The sequence below is a fragment of the Prinia subflava genome, chromosome 24, assembly GCF_021018805.1.
Source record: "Prinia subflava isolate CZ2003 ecotype Zambia chromosome 24, Cam_Psub_1.2, whole genome shotgun sequence".
Taxonomy (NCBI): domain Eukaryota; kingdom Metazoa; phylum Chordata; class Aves; order Passeriformes; family Cisticolidae; genus Prinia; species Prinia subflava.
The window spans coordinates 3,162,510-3,182,828 of NC_086270.1; the positions used below are offsets into that span (position 1 = coordinate 3,162,510).

The 20,319-nt window shown below is 56.6% G+C and overlaps 1 protein-coding gene across 2 annotated transcripts in view; it reads right to left on the reverse strand.

Moving 5' to 3' along the window:
- Positions 1 to 198: 198 nt before the first annotated feature.
- The window catches only part of COL8A2 (collagen type VIII alpha 2 chain), a 30,182-nt gene continuing 10,061 nt past the window's right edge, over positions 199 to 20,319 (reverse strand). Inside the window, exons 1-3 of one of the 2 annotated variants that reach the window (XM_063419175.1) lie at positions 13,202 to 13,424; positions 9,791 to 9,981; positions 199 to 5,430 (exon numbers count right to left, since the gene is read on the reverse strand). In XM_063419175.1, coding sequence (XP_063275245.1) covers positions 3,509 to 5,430; positions 9,791 to 9,965 — 2,097 coding nt within the window. In that variant the 5' untranslated portion in view covers positions 9,966 to 9,981; positions 13,202 to 13,424 and the 3' untranslated portion in view covers positions 199 to 3,508. Of the gene's footprint in view, positions 5,431 to 9,790; positions 9,982 to 13,201; positions 13,425 to 20,319 lie in introns of those variants that run through there. The other variant, XM_063419176.1, reaches the window with a different exon arrangement.

Here is a 20,319-nt window from a genome sequence, read left to right on the forward strand (position 1 = left end):
GCCTGAATTCAGATGTGTACTAAACCTTTCAGTTTCCTTGGAAAGAAGTAAAATCCCTGAGTTATCTTTGTTAACCTTGGAATGAGCTTTTGAAGGTGCCTGTGTGTCAGCCAAGCTTCCCTGGAAATTTTGGCTCTGCCAGGTGAGATCAGGTGGGAAAACACATTTTCTTCTCTTTGTGAGCCTGTGAAGGTGCTTTACAGGTGATTCACCAGCCCTGAGTGTTCCTGACTCGCTCAGGCTGGAGGCTGGCTGTGCACAAGGTGTGTGACGGAGGATGAAAAAATAATAATAAAAAAAAAAACCAAAAAAACCCCCCAAAAAACCCCAAAAAAACCACTCAAGGGAAAAGGAATTCCTAAGATTTCAACTTGAGTCCCTCAAGTTAATAATCACCAGGCTGAAAGGATCTGGGTTTCAACCTTTTCTAAAACTGGATTTCTGGAGACAGGAGTCTTTTCCATAATCACAAGAAACATGCAGTAACTTTTTGCATAAGGATGTTAATTAGGGAATCTGCTGGTAATGAGTGAGATTATTTGAGGTGGAAATAAACTGCAGGAGAAGAATATGAGACAGGGCATGTCCCAGGACAAAGCACAGCTGAGCCCACCTCTATACAATAAGTTTTATTGATGTTTGTCAATACAATCAAGTACTGCAGTTTTAGTTGTGAAGAGCAGGTCAGTTTTGGGTCACAAAGAGTGCATTTTAAACCAACTTTTACTAGGACAGTGCATGTAATAAGTATTTACAAAACTAAAAACCTCTATATACTAGGTTAGAAATGAAGATACTAGAGGCAAATTTAAAAAAAATAGTAAGAATTTGTATATAAAAATGCACATTGTAATGCAGTTTTCAGCATTAAAAATAGACATACCTCATCCAACCCAACCTTTTCTATTCTTGTGATTGAAACCAAAATCCCACGCGCTCACACACACGACAGAAAATAATCCTTTCTGCTGGCTAATATGTACTCAGTATTCCAGAAAAAAAAAATCCTTCTGGAGAGTGAACAGCCTCCCTCATCCTGTGCATCGTTTTTTTTTTTTTTAGCCTAACTATGTGCGTGTAATATCTTTGCTTTCCATTAGTGTGTAAATGTAAGAGGTTAAATAGCTGCGAGGGGTGATTATTGGTTCGCTCTGCACGTGAAGGGAAAGTGGAATTACAAAACAGTATCTACAGCACAAACCTAATCTGGGGGTGGTTACAGTGAGGAGTTTGGTCGTTGCTTTTTGCCAGCTCAAACAAGAAGTTTGGAATGAAGCAGAACAGAACAAGAAGAGATGGGCTGTAGATTAGGCACAGTATAAATAAGTTGCTTTGAGGAGCAGGATGAAGCTCCCACCAGGTGTGGCAGCTCCTGGCCCTGCATGAGGCTGGACCAGCTCAAATCCCTCTGTTCTCCACAGGAAAGGAGACAAGTCCCCTCCCAGCACCCTCCCGTACCAAACCTGGGCTTGGAGAAATCATCTGAGCTTCCACTTTTTATTTTAGGGACTGTTCTTGCTGGGAAATGCTCCTGTTCCTGCTGGGAAATGGCCTGTTAGGATCACAACCCAAATGGTCCTGACCCTGCCCTCAGGAGTTAAAAACGTCCAGTGGGATCAGACACCTTTCAGCTTGAAGAGTTTCATCTCTGCATGAAACCTGCAGCTTTAAGGGGAGAAATTCACAGGGAGAAGATCCCAGGGAGGGGATACACAGCCCCAACAGGCAGGGCCCAGAGCACTGGCCTCCAACTGCAAATTTCCTTCTTGTGTTTCTTAATATCAGGGATAGGCAAGTTTTTAAAAGGAAGGCCTGAATGGCAAGAGGCAGAAACACAGGACATGCTTGAGGACAAAACAAACAAGCAAAACAGAAATAGGAAAAGAAAAGTTGTTTAAATATCTCATAGAGTCCATCTGGAAAACAAGCCCAGTCCCAGTCTTGCTACGTTTCTTTGGCCATCAAACAGGCTTTAGGAAAATGCAAAGGTCAGAGCTGGTGACCAAATTGTTGCTGTTTCTCAGGGATGTGCCTTTGCAGAGGGACATGCAGTGGGATATGACACGGATTGACTTCAGCAGCAAGCTCCTGGCCTGGGATGAGCAGCATCCCCGTCCTGGAAGTGGCAGTCACTGTCCTACTGTGAGAAAACCTGCAGAGCTGCAGGATCTGTGTTGGGCAGTGCCATCATGCCTAGCCCTGAGCCCTGCAGCTCATGATCAGTAACGCTCCAAGCATTAGAGAGACAAAGTGGTAACAACAGGGAAATGTTGATTTCTTTAACCTAAGTCACAGAGTGGCTCTGGGGCTGGTGCCCTGTCACAGGTACATATTGCACTACACTTGTAAGTGATGTTCTTCAATGGGTCATAGCACCGTGGTGAAATCACTGCGTGGAAGGTTAGAACCAGCACTATTTTTTCTTAATTCCAAGATCCCCAGAGAAAGGGGGGGACACCAATTCAAGAGTTCACACATCCCGAAATAGTGAGACAGGAGAAGCAAGTTGTCCATCAGTGGCACTTCCTTATGTCACACCAGCTGGCAGCACCATGAGCTGGGCTCACAGTGCTATCCTTGTGTGGGCAGAGATGCTCCTGAGGCCAAGCAAGTCTTTGGGCTGCAGAGACAGACGGGACAGGACCAGCCCTTGGACTTCCCAGCAGGTGAATGGAGAGAGCAGATCGTTGTTCATCGTGAGGGTCCCAGCTTCCCTCACCGCCTTTGGAACCAGTCGTGGCATCCTCCCAGGTACCAGTGCCTGGATGATTTTATTCCTAAAGGTGCTGGGGGAGGGGAGGGTTAAAAATAATATTTACTTCTTAGAAGAAGGTGCTTATGCAAAGTGTTCCACTCTTTAGGATTATAAATCCAACCACACTGAATCCGGAGTGAATCGGAGAGACTGCCCCAAAGCACAGTCTGGAAAAACAGGCATCAGCATGCCTGGAACTTGGGCATCTGATGGTTTGGAAGGGAATTTCTCAATCCAGCGTGGATCCCTGCTGCTGTACGGGTTTGTGTAAGTGCCTGGGACCCTGTGTTGGTTGCCAAACACGCCAGCCATGACACAGCTGGATTTATTTATCTAGCATTCCAAATGGGATATGAGGGCACGTGATAGAGACCACGGGGCTATGGTCTTCCAGCTGACCCTCTCTGGATCACAGAGCCAGATCCTTGCCATCCCAAGCGTGTTCCTGTGTTTGATGTCCAGTCACTGGGGTATTTATTCCAAATATGCTTTGTTGAGGAGGTCGGTCCCCTCCCTCCCTTCTCCCTCCCCCCAAAAAAGAAAGATAGATGGATAGATGTCTCTTTCCCAATTACCCTCTTGACTCATGGATCAAACAGCGTGAAGCAAGGTCCCATGACAATGTCTTGCGCGTTCTTCCCAGTGATTCTTCTTTTTTGTATTAATTTTAAAACACTTTTTTATCAAAAAAAAAAAAAAAAAAAAGACAGTTTATGGCTAAAGTGGGTGAAAAGGAAACGTGCCCAACAGCCGTTATGTGGGGCAGAGCAGGAACCCGGAGAAGGAGGAGTGGATGTATTCCGTGGAGTACAGCCCGTTGGCCTGGTCCGATGGCATTTGTACCCACACCTGGTCGTTCTCCTTGAGTTCAAGCACGGCACTGCCCGAGGCCTGGTCCAGGTACCCCTTTTTGTACTCATCGTAGGTGTAGGTGGCCGGCACGTTGTTCTTATACAGGGCCACCCAAACGTTGGTCCCTTTGACGTGCACGTGGTAGGCAAAGTAGTAGATTCCGGACACCGGGCAGGTGAAGATCCCGGTGACCGGGTTGTAGCCGTTGTGCCCGTTATACAAGGTCCGGTCAAACTTGACGGGCATGCCGGACGCGGGGAAGGGCGAGGTGAGGATGGCAGTGAAGGCGGGCGCGATGCGGGCAGCGAGCTCTCCTCGGCCGTACTGCGGCTTGCCCGGCTTCCCGTTGCCCAGCACGGCCCCCTCCACGCCGCCGTCCGGCAGGTGCAGCCCCGCGATGCCCGTCTCGTCCAGCACTCCTGGCGCTCCCGGTGGCCCAGGTGGCCCCGGTGGACCCGGTGGCCCGTTCAGCCCCGGCGTTCCTGGCAATCCCGGTGGGCCGATGGGTCCGGCCATGCCAGGCTCGCCGGTCTTCCCCTCGCCGGGAATGCCAGGGAGCCCAGGCTCCCCTTTCAGGCCCGGTAATCCCTGCGGCCCCATGGGACCGGCAGGTCCTTGCAATCCCGGGATGCCGGAGGGACCCCTCAGCCCCGGCTGCCCCGGGATCCCACCGTCCCCTTTGGGCCCGGGGCCGCCCGTTAGTCCAGGCACCCCCGGAAGGCCGATGAACCCCGGTTCACCTTTGGGGCCCGTTGGGCCCGGAGGTCCCAGTGACCCGGGCAGGCCCCTTTCCCCCGGCACCCCCGGCTTCCCCGCGAAGCCGTTCGGGCCCTGGTCACCCCGCATCCCCGGCATCCCCGGGGGCCCGCTCGGCCCCACGTCCCCCTTGGGCCCGGGCAGCCCGTGCTTGCCCGGCAGCCCCATGGAGCCCGGCGGGCCCGGCGGGCCGATGATGCCAGCAGGGCCGGGCTCGCCCGGCTCCCCATCAATGCCGGGCTCCCCCTTATCGCCGATGGCTCCCTGTGCCCCGGGCTGCCCGCGGTCTCCTTTCAGGCCGGGCATGCCTGGCTTCCCATAGCCCGTGGGGCCCGGCAGGCCAGGGAGCCCGCGGATCCCGGGCTCTCCCTTCGGTCCCATGGGGCCCTGGATCCCCGGCACCCCCGCCACGCCCGGGACACCGATCCCATCGATGCCGGGGGGTCCCCGCGGCCCCACGGGGCCGGGCTCCCCGGTGACCCCCGGCCCGCCCGGGGGACCCATGTCCCCCTTGTCCCCGGGCGCGCCCGGCCGCCCATCGAGGCCAGGCTTGCCAACGCCGGCGGGCCCCGGCGGCCCCGCGGGGCCGGGAGGGCCCCCGTTCCCCCGGGGCCCCGGTAAGCCTGGCTTCCCCACGCCGTTCTCACCCTTCATCCCTCGTTCTCCGCGGGGACCCGGCTCTCCTTTAGGGCCAGGCTCTCCCCGAAACCCGGGCAGGCCGGGGCCGCCCTGGGGACCCGGCTTCCCATTGACAGAGAGGCCGGCCGGCCCGGGCAGCCCCGGCGGGCCGGGAAGTCCCCTCGGCCCTTGCTCCCCACGCATGCCGGGCTCGCCCTTGGCTCCGGGCATCCCTTTCATACCCGCCTTCCCGGGGAGCCCGGGGATGCCGGGTTTGCCAATGCCCGAGAAGCCGGGGGGGCCGGCGGGCCCGGGCTGGCCGTGCATCCCCGGCTTCCCCGTGCCCGGTTTTCCTGGGTAGCCGGGGGGCCCGGGGGGTCCACGCGGGCCAGGCTTCCCCGGCGGTCCTGGCTCCCCTTTGAGGTCCATGGGCAGCATGGGTGGCATGTCTGTGGAGAGAGGAGACACAGAGTCACTAGAGCTGGTGGTGTCAAGGAGTGTCCCTGGGATGTTGGAGCCAAGGGTCTCTGAGTGGGCTGAGCTTGAAGGGGGACCCTTCCTCTTAAACATGACCACAGCATCTTCCTGAGCTCCCACATCAGCTGTCCTGAAGCAAAGCCAAAGCCCAGAGTTCTCATTCCAGCTGCACATCCCTCCATGACATCAGGTGACACCATGGAAGGTGCCAGTGCCTGCTGTCAGCTGTGGCAGGGTTATTTTGTGATGAGTTACTGCAGGGTGTTTTTGGAGCTGGATTCAAACCTCCTGCTGCCTCACTTCCCAGCGGCCTCGAAAGCACCGTGGGATTCAGTCACTCCTGCCCGGGCTCGACTGAGAGGACGGCGACAGAGCGAGTGAAGACTGAGGATAATCCCTCACCCCATCCTGCAAGTCCAGGGCCTTGGGAGACCTTTAATCCTTTTGGATTAAAAAGAAAACTCTTGGACATGCACTCAAGAGCCTGAGGAGGCAATGGGTGTATGGGTTAGGCCATGCCCACAGTGCTTGCTGGCACAGCTCCCGAGTCCAGCAAAGCAGAGAAAAACCAAAAAGCAAAAAAGCTCTGGGGATGGAGGAGAAGCCAAGAGCTGGGAGGGAAGTGCAGCCTCAGCTCCGTCCAAATGAGTCAGCCCAGCTGGGAATAGGCCGCAACCACTTGACATTTCAAGAATTTATTGAGGTCTTTTGCAAACGGATATAAGAAAGAAACTAATGGGCTGAGAGACTCCAAAGGCAAGGAGAGGCAGATGACATGGCCACCACAGCTCAGCATGGAAAGCACAGACGTGAGCATAAATAACTCCTCCAGGCTGGCCCAGGCAGGGTGTCACCTCCCACGTGACACCAGAAAAGGGTGAGAAACAATAAATCTGACAAACTCTTTTTTGGGCAGTTTGAAATGAAGGAAATACTCGACAGTCACATGTACACAGGACCATGATGAGAAATACGAAAGGCAGAGGAAAGAGTTGTGACATCTTGGGTGAATTTAAATCAAATCTGCCCAAGGGAGATCATTCCAATTGGGAAGAGATTTATGAAAAGTTCCTGGGATAGGGATGGATGCTGCCTGGGGTGGGAGCATGCCACAGTGCCCAAGGTCTGCCAGTCTGGCCCCCTCAGTGAGACCAGCTGGGCTTTGGGAGCACGGACACACGTGGTGCTGGGATCCGCCAGCACAGAGATTTCCTCAGTCAACGGGAAAAGCTTATGGGAGATTTGAGACACGTGAAAAGAATAACTGTGGCAGCAGCAGGCACAGCTCCCGGAGCATCAGAGGTGGCTTTGCCTGCCCTAAACACAGCGATTAGCTCTGGCCCTTCCCAGCCCGGTGCTGCTGTGTTTTTCTTTGGGTAATGGAAACATTTTTAGAGCTTATCTAAAAATCAAAGCCTGGCCCATATCCTCAGCTGTAGCTGCTGTCACTTGGCTCTCTTGATGAAGGAAATACTTGTCTGTCATGACACTGCCACTGGATTTCTGCAAACTTCTGCTCCTCACCCCAGAAAACAGGGTGGGAAAGAGGGCAAGGGAGCTATGCAGTGCTGCACTATTTCTGGGGTTTGGATTATTCTGGAAAAAAAATTCTCCAGAAAATTATTTCAATGTGTTTTCTCCCCCCACTTTTTAATTTTTTTTCTTGCAATGGTTTGAAATGAATTAGTTTTCTAGGTCATTTTGCATGGAATCAGAACAAGGATCTACATCTGAGCCCACGAAGGAAGGAAAAAGCACACACACACTCTCTCACACAAGGCAGTGGAGAGAAACGCCAGGCGGGAGCTGCCAGCTTGCAGGCGGCCAGAAAAGCAGACGGGAAAACCAAACCGGGGCCGTCAGCGGAGAGAAACTGGGACACTGCAGCCCCACTGGTGTCCGATTTCAAAAGCCCATGTCTCACCACAGACACATGTCTCGGAGCTCTGTGCTTCGGAGCACCAGCGTGGGGTTCTGTGTTCCCCTCGAAGCATGAGCTGAGCTGCCCTGAATGTTAACGTGGGGCAGCGGGAAGGGGACGGGGCAGGAATGACCCCTGGGAGCTCCCACCACGGATTGTTTCACCTCCTGAAGAGCAGGGACACGGCAGGGAGGGTGCTGCAGCCCCTCTGGAGCTGTGTTCATCCCAGTAAGGACCGCTCCTGCCTGCAGAAGGGACCCAGCAGCACAGACCGGCCGGCAGAGGAATAATCCAGCAGGATGGGAAGTGGTTCCCAGCCACGAGCAGCCAGCAGCGGGTCTGGCCAGATGACACTGCAGGAAGGGGAGGTTGGCTGCTCTGTGGCGGAGCCCAGCCGAGCTTGTTCCAGAGCTGCTGCCAAGCCCTGTCTCGTGAGAGAGTTTCGCAGGCTCACAGGGATGCTGCGTGGGATCAGTGTTTTAGCACCTCTCATGCTGTCTCCCAGCAGCGGGTGCCCCAGCACAGCACTCACTCGTGGGTTTACCTGGCTGTATGGCAATCGACATGGTCTAAATTAAGCCAAAATAAACCCCAATGTGCAAATCTCTGCTTCAATGTTCTCAGCATTTCAGCATTTAGCAGCATCTCCTCCCCTGAGCTCCCTTCTGTGCTCTGGGGGCAGCTATTTTTGGGCGAGAAAAGGTGTCTGGCACCACGAGGAAACCTCACCAGATGGCACCTGGAGGAAGGAGGGAACCCCCTGCCCCCCAGGCGGGGTTGCAGCCCCGCGGCCAGGCTGGGGCAGCCCGGGGGCCCCGGCAGCTCCCGGGGGTCGGGGTAACCCGCGGGGGCACGGCACAGCCCCGCGCCGTCGCGGCGAGTCAGCTGAGCTCCCCGAGCAGGGCAGAAGGCCAGCAGGGATTTTCCTTGCCAAATTAGAGGTTAAGCAGAGATGGGAGCTCGGTGGGATCCAGGAGGCACCGGCTTCCCCAGCTGCCTCTGTGCGGCCCCAAAGCCGGTGGCTCGGGCTGCAGCTGTCCCTGCGTCCCCCTGTCCTGTCTCCCACCTGTCCTCTCCTTCCCAAGGGTTTTAGAGGGGTAATATCCAGGGGACTTCTGTGCTCTGCCCTGCCTCAGTGTCCCCTCTGCCTGGTCTAACCTGGCAGAGCTTGTCCAAACCCCTCCTTGCCCCAGCCTGGCACACTCGCTGCTCTCCCTGCTACAGGCAGCATTGCTCAGAGGCAGTGCAAGCCGCTCCCATGCATAGGAAGAAGGAAAAAAAAGGAAGGGAGAACAGCAGGGAGAGATTTGAATCCAGTCCCACCAGCAGCTGAAGTGTTCCTGTGCTACGCTGGAAGGTTTTGGCTCTGGCTGGGATTCAGGGAGCAGCTTTACAACAGCTGGGAAGGGGGCAGGGAGGGGGGGCTTGTAGCACACTTGGGCTCCAGGTTTTGCTGTGTGTTTTCTGACACATGTGCTGAGCTGAGCTGCTGATAAGCCATTCAGCCCTCCAGTAAATCAGCCACCGGTGGCCCAGCCTTCTCCAGTTTCTCCTCCCAGAGCCAAAACTTCAGCTCCTGGGAGGGTCCAGGTCTGTGACAACCCGTGGGGAGGCTCTGGTGGCTCTTCTCAGGGGCCAAGCACCAACCTGGCAGGTTGGATACCTGAGCCCATCCCGTGGTGGTGCCAGCACTGGGGTGGGTGCAGGCAGAGCAGCTGGGGACAGGAGAATACAGAAGGCTGGGGGTGCTGCAGCCCCAGCTGTGCAGAGCAATGACCCTGGTGCCTCGGCCCCTCGGGGTGCACGTCACTCAGTGGGGAGCGATTTAACACGTGTGGAGTTTCTGGTCGCTCTCTCTCTGAGGGAGGAAATGTCTCTCTCCTGCTCTTCCCTCGCCAGGCTGGGTCTCAGCTCCAGCCTTGGCACTCTCTCCTTTCCCAGCTGGTGCAAAATGCAGACAGGGAAATGGAATAGGTGGAGGAGTGGAAAAAGCCTTGCCAGGAAAGCTCAGGTTTAACAGCAGGGAGAGGCAGAGACGGCGAGCGCTGGGGTTTCTGTGCCTCCTGCTGCTGGGGGTGGGCAGGACAGTAGGATCCAGAGGCTGCAGGGTCCCCTGTGTCCTCTGGCTCCCTGACCAAGGTGCCCTCCCAACCACAGCAAAGGACTTCACGTCTCTGCTGAACCTCTATCCATGTCCATCCTGTCCTTTTGCAGTGGGTTAAAGACCCAAATGGTCCCCCCATGCTTGGCCAAAAGTGTTTGGGACAGCAGCACCCTCAGCTGTGCCAGGCAGCTCCCAGGAGCTCTGACCCTGAGGGTAGAGGGTGACAAATGCCCAATGGCTGTGAGGTGCCACGTCCCCTCCCCACTGCCCCGTGTTCTCCCACAGCCCCACAGAGTGCGTCCCTTACCCAGGTACTGCCCTTTGCCTTCACGGAACGGGGGTCCCAGGGGTCCCTTCACCATGGGCTGCATGTACTTGACTTGAGCGTAGCCGCCCACGCCGCCTCCCGCGGCCGAGCGAGGGCCCATCACCGTCACCAGCGTCCCCAGCGTCACCAGCAGCGCCGCGGCGTCGGGCAGCATCCTGCTCCCACAGCTCCTGCAGGCAAAGCAACAGGGACAGAGGTTGGGCACGCACCCTTGCCTCAGGAGGGCCAGCTGGGAGCCTGAGAATGATCCCCGTGGCAGCGGGACTCCCTTAAATTTGCCTTTTTGTGGGTCAGAGATATCCCGAACGTGTTGCCCTTCCCGACACACCACAGCTGGAAGATGTGTGGTAAATACAGTTTATGGAATAGAATCCCAGAATCACTGAGGTTGGAAAAGACCTCCAAGACCATTGAGGCAAACCTGTGACTGATCCCCACCTTGTCACTAGCCCAGAGGACTGAGTGCCATGTCCAGTTGTTTCTTAGACACTTCCAGGGATTGGGACTCCATCACTTCCCTGGGCAGCCCCTTCCAATGCCTGACAGCCCTTTCCACAGAGAAATTCTTTCTGATGTCCAACCTGAACCTCCCCTGGCACAGCTTGAGACTCTTCCCTCCTCTTGCACCACAACCAGACATGGGGGTGCCCAGTAGAGTCTTACAGAATCTGCCCTGAGTGTCTGTGGTAACTCTCACATCCCTTATACATTTTTAACAAACATAAGAAGAGGAAAAAAGGCAGATGAGACCTGCAGCCCACTAAGCCCAGCATTGCTGTCACATCCCTCAAGTGTGACAAGCTCCTCTCACAAGACCCATGGCCCCTGTGGGAGGCGCAGGCTGCCACTGCCAAGCCCTGCCTTCCCTGGGGGCAGCTGGTGGGTGCTGAGCTCCCCAAGTGGGTGCTGAGCCCCCCAAGTGGGTGCTGAGCCCCCCAAGTGGGTGCTGGGCCAAGCCCACGGCGTGGGAGGCAGAGACTCGCGGCGTTTGTGGCTCAACTGCGGCGCTTCGCGGGCAGCGCTGGGAACTCGCGCGGAGAACGAGGGATGGGACATGGGAGCAGCAGCCTCAGCCTTAAGTGCCTGTTTATTTAAAATAAACCCCCTTTATAAATACCCTCTTCCTGCAGCAACTCTCCCTGTCAGCTCCACGTGCGGAGCTGCAAACAGATTGATTTGCAAAGAACATTTATTTTCGGAAGCTTAACAAACACGTGACGCCAAAGAGCTTTTTGCTGCTTTTCCTCCTTCTCGCAATAATTGACCTGTGGTGGTTATTAATGAGAATTAAGCTCCTGGCCTGTCCTGCCAGGGAGCAGGGGCAGGGCTGCTGCATGCCGGGATTTCATCGGAATTTCCTGAATCGCTTTTGCTGAAGCAGCAGTGAAAAAAAAAAAAAAAAAAAAAAAAAAAAAAAAAAAAAAAAAAGCTGCAGCCTAGAGAAAAAACAACCCAAATTAAAACGAAATTAAAGCAAATTAAGTCAAGGGAGCAGGGAGTCCTGGCATGGGATTGTTCCTGATGCCACAAGGGCTTGGCAGGTTTTTGGAGTCTCCAGGGACCATAACAGCTGCTCTTGTGCCTGGAAAATGGTCTGGGAGTCAGCTGAGGGCTGGAGGGGACAGGGCTGGCCCTGTGAGGATGCAGGTGGCTGTGGCAGATGCTGGAAGAGGAGCTCTGCTCTGCCCCTCTGACCAGAGCTGCAGGCCCAGAGGGGTCTCATCCTCACTGAGACACCCAGAGCCGTGGCTGTGGGTCGGGTGGCACTGCCAGGGACACGGGTGACAGCCACCCCTGGCCTCCTTGGCAGCACGGCCGGGGCCTCGCCGGCATTATTGTTTTTCTGTCTTCAGGGTCGAGGAGAGGAACGCTTCTTTTTATGAAGCATTATTTTACAAGGATTTGTTTAAGGGGAAAAGAATCCCATTTTAAGGGATTGCAGCTGTAAAAATACAGTTTCTGTTAAATAAAAGAGGAGAACAAACCCCTGAATCAGCTATTTACTTGTTTTCCTTACCTGGTATGACCTCTGTGCCTTCATCTCTACCTCCCTCCCTTCCTAGCTCTCTCCTCTCCCACCTGGGCTGGGTTCTCCCCTGCTCCTCCCCTCCACTGGGCTGTTTTCTCAGGATGCTGCAATGGGAGCAGCACCCTGGGGTGGTTCAGAGTTACTGCTGGGTGCTGCATCCTCCTTCTCTGAGACCTCAGCCCTCGGAGAGGTGTGGGATGCAGGGAAAACAGCCAGAGGGAAGGGAGAGGGAGGATAAAAGAATCTGACCACGGTTTTGTTGTGTATTGGATGTGAAACTGAGTTCCCTGCTCTGTGTCCTGTCACCTTCTTGATCCAGACAGATCATTCCAACTGCCCCAGTCTCTGCAGAGCAACGGGGGGAGCCTGGCCTGAGCCCCCCAGGTACACATCCCTCAATAAAAGGGGTCTCTGGTGCTCTGCTGTCCCCCCCAAATGTGCCAAGCATGGGGCAGGAGGCCTCCTGCTACCCGCACTCTCCAGGCAGTGATTTAATAACAATAAAATGGAAACATCTGGAGCCTCATATGATGGATAAAGTGTGCACAACGTGCTTGTGGAGAGGCTCTTTCATGCTTGAAATCTCCTGTGTTATGAACTGATAATTAATCACACGGAGCAGCCACACGACGCTCCCATCTCGCCTGGCAGGTCGCTGATCCATCATGTGTGGCTACAGACAGACAGACAGATAGACAGACAGGGGTCACCTGCCCGTCCTCCTGGGGGTCACCTGCCTGTCCTGAGCATCACCTGCTCATCCTCCTGGGTCACCTGCCTGTCCTCTTGGAGTCTGGGGTCAAGAACTTGCTCCTGTGTGGCCAACAGAAATCCCACGAGATTCATTTTTTTTCCCACTTGGAGCAGGGGAGGTGCTTTGGGGGTCACAATTGTAGCCCCTTCTGGCTCACTCCCCTCTACCTGGGCACTGCAGCCACCAGGCTGGGCACTGTCCAGCCAGGCTGCTGTCCTTCAGAGGCAGCTCCAGCCCCCCCAGCGCACTCCAGTACGACCAAAACCATTCCTTGACGCAAAGCCAAGCCCAGCAGGAGCTGCTGAGCCAGGGGGGTTCATACAGGGGCAGCACTTGAGGGGTCCATGCTGTTCTCTGGGGATGCTGGAGCAGGATGGGGCCCAGCAACACCCCACAGCTCAGTTCTGGGGGGAGCAGGGCCCCGACCCAGCACCGAGACCCCTGGCACGGCTTCAGAGCCGCCGCCGCCACGCTGACGGTGCGAGTGTCAGCTCCCCTGGCAGGCGGCGAGCAGACGTGTTAAAAACCCCTGGCACGCCATGAAAGCACTGGGAACAGGGAAAAAATCTCACACTTCAACCATGAGAAAAGAGACAAGAAATGTCACCTTGTTCTCGCAGGAAAACAACCAGCCCGTGCCGCCTCCGTCGCTCCAGAGCTGCTCGTGGCTTGTGCTGGGCAGCCTGGTGGGCTCCCAGCATGTTCCTGGCATGGTCCTGGTCATTCCCAGTGGGAGAGGGCTGCTGCCCCCCGCACTGCCCCACTCTCCCCCCAGAGCCCATGTCAGCACTCCCATGCCTGTGGACTGGGCAATGTTCCTGTGAACACCATGGCCCCGCTTCCCCACGGACACGGCCAGGGCTGTTGGCTGAGCTGCAGCTGATTTATGGCCCCTGTTACTTAAATATTAATGAAGGGCCTGGCCGGCCCCGCGCCTGCTCCCTTTGAGGCTAATTATTTTTTAAGTCAATATATGTGATCCACGGGGGATCTGCCATTGTGACTGAAGGTCGGCACAACGGGGAACTTGGATAAAGCCGGCAGTCAAAGCGTGGTCAGTTTGGGGCACAGCGTGTGCCTGCTGGCACTCACCCCAGCTCCGGCCCCACATCCATCCCAGGGCCACGCCAGCCCCACAGAGGGCTCAGGGATGAGGCAGGATGGGGAATTTGATGCCCAGGCCCACTGATGAGGCCTCATCCCATCCTGGTCCCTGTCCCCATACCCATTTGCTGTCCCCATACACATTTGCTGTCCCCATCCTCTTCCCCATGCCCAAGCCTGTACCCATCACAGACCCCATTCTGTGCTCTGGGATCACAAGGCACAGCCACCTCCTCTAGAAGCCGTGGCAGAAGCTGGCCCTGGGCTGGGGGAGAGCAGTGGGAAGCTTCTCGCACTCTCCCGGGGTAGGGGGGATGCAGGGGAAGGGAAGCACCGGGAGCAGCCGCCGCGTGTGGGTGGGCTGGAGCAGGCGGGCTTGGCCGCCGCCGTGTCCCATCGAGCCGCTCCATCCTCCGGTCATTTACAACAAAAAATAAAGCAGGGAGGATTTCCAAGCCCAACACGGGGCTGGCCCGGCTCCAGCGGGAGGTCGATGATTTGCTTTGCGCTACACATGCTTTAAAAATAATAATAAACCGAGTCAAAAACGAAAAGTGAGCTATGAAGAGAGAGAGCAGCACGTTGTTTCCGCAGGCCAGGCTGCGAAAGCCAAAGGCATCAGGGAGCAGCAGCTCGGCTGAGCAGCGCCGGGGCGCGGGGGAGACTTGGCACCAGCCTGTCCTTAACTGCATGACACCTGATCCCATCCAAGGCTGCTGTACGCGCTGCCGGACCCGGAGCCGGAGCCGGAGCCTCGCCCGCCAGCAGCCCAGGGAACAAGAAAACATTTTCCTTGACGAAGAAAAAACACCCCACCCCATCTGCAGGGACCTGCTCCCCGTGCGGTGCCCGCGCCTGGCTCTGAATGGAGTGGGACAGGCATGGCATGGCATGGCATGGCATGGCATGGTATGGCACGGCATGGCACGGCACGGCACGGCACGGCACGGCACGGCATGGCACGGCACGGCACGGCATGGCATGGCATGGCATGGCATGGCATGGCATGGCGCGGCCGTGGCTCACGCTGCCCGCAGCCGGGGATCCGGGGGTCCCGCGGCGATGCCACCACCAGGGGCGGTGGCACCACTTGATCCCGCGGCCGCCGGGTCGGGGCTCAGCTCAAGCGGATTAGTGACCCCGGGCGTGTGTGCCGGGAGCGCAGCCGCAGGTCACGGCTCAGGGCTTAATCCCTCACCTCCAGCTGTCAAAACTCCTCGGGAGAGCCGCAGAACCCCCGCGATCGCTGCCGGGGGCGTGCGCGGGGCTGAGGCCATCCCTGAGGAAGGGTGGGCACAGCGAGACTCAGGCAGAGACCCCCGGGTCACCACTGGGGCCAAGATCTGGGTGGAAAACTCTGGCTCGGAGCTGCAGGAGCACCAGGATCCTGCCCGGGGCATCCCTGAGCTGCTGCTGCTGCACAGATTCCCTCACAGATAAACAGCTGGGAAGTGACCCAGGGAGGTGAGTGAGACCCAAGGGACATGTCCCCCCTCGCCCTGGCCCCAGCTGAGCGTTTCTGCACCCCAGATCCCCGGTCCCACTCCCCCGCCAGCCTCCACTCCACCGAAATACCAGAGCTGCAGCATTAATAGCAGGGTTCCCTGCCAGGTGCATAGTTTGACCAGTCGAATCACACATGCCAAACCACAGGTATTTTATGAGACGTTTCCTGTTATGAAGACATTTTTGTGGGGATTCATTTTTTTCCTTCCCTTCTTCTTCCCCTCTCCTCCTCCTCCTCCTCTTCCCAGAGGGATGGTGGCCTGTCCAGGGGGCAGCTGTGATGCTGTCCCTGAGGGCTGGAGGAGCAAAGCAGTAGCCAAGTGCCAGAGCTGGGCTGCAGCAGGGATGAGGGTGCTGAGGATGCTGGAGGGTTCCATCCCCTCGGCTGGAACCCCTTTCCAGGGGACTGCACAGGGGCTGTGCAGGGTCCAAACTGCTCTGTGAACCCAGGCTGATGCCATGACCAAGCACAGACACTTGTGCCCGGATCCTGGTGTGGGATGTGGAACATTTTCCCCGACACCATGGGGAGGGACAGGGGCTGTGAGCTCTCCAAGGACCCTCTGCTGGCTGTGCCAGCCCTGCCCTGGGGGACGCATCAGTCCTGGTGGGAGCAGTGGGAAGCAGTTGGAGTTTTCCTGAGGGCTGCAGCTCAGACCCACCTTGCTCTCTCAGCTCCTGTGCAGAAACGTTTTCTAAGGCAAGGGGTGTTTTGCAAAGAAATCTGCTAAGCCCGGAGGGTCCCGCAGGGAGCGATTCTCGTCTCAGGGAATTTGCAGGCAAGTGGCCATCAACCGCAGACATTTAAACTTCCAGCCTCGTACTGGGGTCACCAGCTTCATCATAATGAGCCCTCTGGGGCAGGGTCCTCAGGGCAGCTCCCTTTGGGGGGCTGCAGGCTGGGACATGTGGGGCAGCAACGCTGTGGCTGTCCCAGCCCTGCCCACCCATCCCACAGGAAGGGGACTCCTGCTAAGGGGGATGCAGTGGGAGCCCATAACAACATGGGTGGCTCTGGGTGCAACAAGGAGCCTCAGCAGCAGCACCTCAGCAGCAGCACCTGTTCTCCCAAAGGAAAAACCTGCTGGCCTCACACCACAGTAAATACAAGCTCCAGAGAAGTTAGAGCTGGCAGCCCCCAAGGTGGCACCCAGTGTCCCAGGACAACTGGTCAGCAGCTCGGTTCCTGGCAGCCCCACCACGGTATCCCCACCGTGTGGTTTTCCCTCTTGAGCTCTCCACTCCTCCCACAGCACCTGCCCAGGTATGACAGCAAATGTGTGAATTGCTGTGAAAACATCCCCTCCTGTCTAAAACACCAGGAACATCCTCCATCCCTGCCCCAGCTGCTCGGACAGGAACCTGCCTCGCAGTGTTTATCCTAACAGTAACTTTATTTTAACGTCAGAGTTTGAAATCCTGTCTCCTTGGTTTTGTTGGGTCCTTTGATCTCCATTTCCTCTCCTTTTCCAGCTTTTTAGCAACCCCCCAGGTGAGCCTGGCTGGTGCCAGCACTGCTGCCTGTGCCTGCCTGTCCAGGCAGCTTCTGAGCATCCTCTCCGCATTTATCCTCCACAAAACCCCTCTGGCAAAACACCCGGTGAGACCCCCTTCACCTCGGAGCTGCACCCCCTCGGGGGAGACTCCTGACCCCCAACAAGACCCCGGTTGGGGACCCCCGGCTACACCAGCCCCTCCCCAGCCGCTGTGACCCTCCCGGTGTGACCTCTCCCCTGCTGCCACTGCTCGCTGTCCCGCCGGGTCGGTCACAGCCCCTGGGGACAACGGCGTGGCCGCAGGTGAGGGGACCTGCCCGGAGCGGTGCTGGGGCTCCCCTGCCTGGGGTCAGCCCGGGCAGGTGCCGTGTGGCCGGGCAGGGACGGTGTCCCCCCGCCGCCGTGTCACCGAGCCGGCCCCTGCGCCGCTCCTGGGGTTAACGGGGGAAAAATATTGTTTATGCTTCTCTAATATCGGCCTTCTGTTTTGCATTTGCCGTTTCTTCAAAGATAGGGAGCCGCCTCTGCCAAGATTCCAGAGGAGATATCCTCAGCAATGCCGACCGCGCTCCCCACCGCACTCAAAGAAAACAAATGTCAGGCCAAGGATTGATATGAAATAGTTTAAAAATGAGAAAAAGCTGCCTTACAGCTAGGTTTACATTAAAATAAATTTCAGGAGCGGGAGCCTCGGCTGTGTCTCTCCCTGGCGGGCGGTGCTGGGGGATGGGGTTACCTGCCGGGGCGGTGTCTCGGCCCTGCCTTCGCCTCGGTGACTCCCAGCCCCGAGCCAGCATTGGCTTCCCCATCCCCTCACCACACCCATCCATTCACCGTTTCTATCCCCTCACCATCCCCATCCCATCCCCATCCCCATTCCTATCCCCATCCCCATCCCATCCCCATCCCCATCCCCATCCCCATCCCCATCCCCATCCCCATCCCCATCCCCATCCCCATCCCCATCCCCATCCCCATCCCCATCCCCATCCCCATCCCATCCCCATCCCCTGCTGCCCCCAAGGCCATGCACCATAAAGGAGCACTCCTGGCACGGCAGCCGTGTGCAGCTGCTTCCCCCTTTCCACACCCAGGGAAGGGGATGGAGTGCACTTTTCAGGCAGTATTTATGTTACTTAATTTAATTTAATTTCTGTGAGCTGATGTGAGACCCCAGCCAACCCGAGGTGTTCAGTGGAAACTCTCACAAGACACTCCCATATCCCACGCTCCTGTCCTGCACAGCCTGATGCTCCTGGCTGGATTTCAGATTTCCCCTGTGCCCATTTTAGGGGCATCCTCTCTGCCAGGCTGCATTCCTGGTGCCCCACAGCACCGTGGGGCTCCATGCCCTCATCCCAATGGACAACCCCCATCTGTCTTTCCATTGGGACTGTTGTGGGTTGTGCAAAATCAAGCTGATTTTTCCATGGAATTTTGTTTGGAAAAAATTTGCCTGATGCTGTCACAAGATGTTTCACCATTGCTGAATCAGCTGCTTTGATTTTTCAACTTGCAATTTTTAATTTTTTTTTTTTAGTTTCCACATTTCCTTTGTCTTGGAGCTGACAGCCTCACAGGGAATTCCAGTGGCCCTGCTTTCCTGGGGATTATGCCAAACCCCCATGCCCCAGGATCCCGTGCAGAAGCAGCAGAGTCCCACAGGACAGCTGGGTGACATGTCCTGGGGAACATGAGGTGCCACTCAGTGTCCCCATCTCTCTCATTAACCATCATTCAACATCACTTAGTCCCAACGTGCCACCACCCAAAGCCACACTCTCATTTCCAGGCTCCAAACTTCCAGTTCAATTGAACATCCCACTGATTTTGCTTCAAAAGGTTGCAGAGCACCCCCCTTGCCTGGACCTCTGCACCCAAAAATGTGTTTATCTCCCACTGCCCTTCTCCTCCCAATGTGACACCAGCAGGCAGCTCTGCCCTGCCCAGGTCACACAGAGTCTGCAGAGCAACCAGACCTGCCCAGGGCAGCCTAGAGGGAAATGGTATGGATTTCATGTGCCCCACATCACCCCAGAGGAAAAACCTCTTCTGGACACACAGGATGGAGAAAGGAGAAGCTGGGACAGTGCTGGGAACTGACTAAGAGAGGCCCAGAGGAGCCAGTGACCTTCACAGCTCCAGAGCATCTGCCTTGGGCGTCGCTGTTACCATTGACCCTTTGCCAAGCAAAACTGGGGACTTGGAGCTCCAGCGCCAGCGGAAAGCAGTGCAGAATATATGGAATATTTTCTCAGTAGGACTCATTTGTTTCTGTTAGAGACGCTGGCCCTGGATGGACACGCAGCCAGTGGTGCTCAGGGCTGGCTCCATGTCCCTGCAGCTTCCCAGGGGACTGAGGATGGGATGGAATCCGGTCCCTCGGGGTCAGTCCCTGGTTTTGCACCCCTGTGCTCCCATCTGGTACATTCAGATGCTCACATTCGGAAGCACTGGGGCACAAAACTGGACACTGAACCCGGGGACAGGGAGACACTTATTACAAAACCTTTTGTTTTGGCTTCAAGCTGGAAAAACACTCAGCTCACTCCAAGTTCTCCTCTGGGCTGTGTCATGTGGGAATCTCCCTCGGTCTCTGCTCGGGACCCACTGCCCAGAGGGTCTCCTCCTGCCAGTGGCACGCTGCTGAGCCTGGCCAGAGCCCCCTTCCTTGGCAAGGGGGCACCTCCTTTTTTGGGCACAGGTGCCAGGAGGCTGCCAAGGTGCTCAGGAGGGAGCTGGCAAGGTTAGTTTGCCCAGGGAACCCCAATTGTTATACCAATCATTTCCCCATGTTAGTAGCAGACCCAGACCCTGGGAAGAGACCCAGACCTGGGAATAGATCCAAACCTTGTGATCAGACCTGATCCAGGGATCAGACCCAACCTGGGGCATGTTGTTGCCTTTAGGAAGTGGTGGGTGCATGGCAGCCCCAGTTTGGGCAGGTGCTGGGCATCTGCTGTAGGTGTCACACTGCCACTCTGGCCTGGCATTGCTGAGCAATGAAACACGGGGAGAAAATTAAATTGACCTATTCAGCCCATTTTTCTAGAGGAAATTATTAAACAAACCCCAAAAAACAGAAGAGAAAAGATGCCCAAGGAACCCTTCAGCCTGGGGTTGGTGTGGGAAGAGGGCAGGGAAAAGCTCTGGAGCAGAGATGGCAGGAGGCAATTCCTGGGGAGGGTGAGGTGACAGCCCCTGCCGTGCCTCGAGTGGCTGCAGAACCCACCTGGGACAGGCAGCCCCAGCCTCACCCCTGCTACAGCAATAACCGGGATAAGCAGAGCTGGCAGCGATTGCAGGGGTGTCTCAGAGAGACCTGGGGCTCCGCAGGATCCCAGCCCATCCCAGCTGCCCTGGCAGGGCTCAGCCAGCACCAGGCACGCCCACGGCGTGGCCGGCTCCCGGGAGCTTTCCTGCACAAGCCCACGGACATTTTCCACCGCTTTTACAGCGAGAGCATTAAAATCCTGTTTTCCGAAGGCTCGGCACGTCGAAATGTCAGGCCCTGGGTGGAATGCGGCGGGGGCGCGGTGGGAGGAGGGCTCTGGTTGCGGCTGGGCGCCAGGAACCCCCATCTGTGCCGGCCTTTGCCCCCACGGGAGGCAGCGGGGGC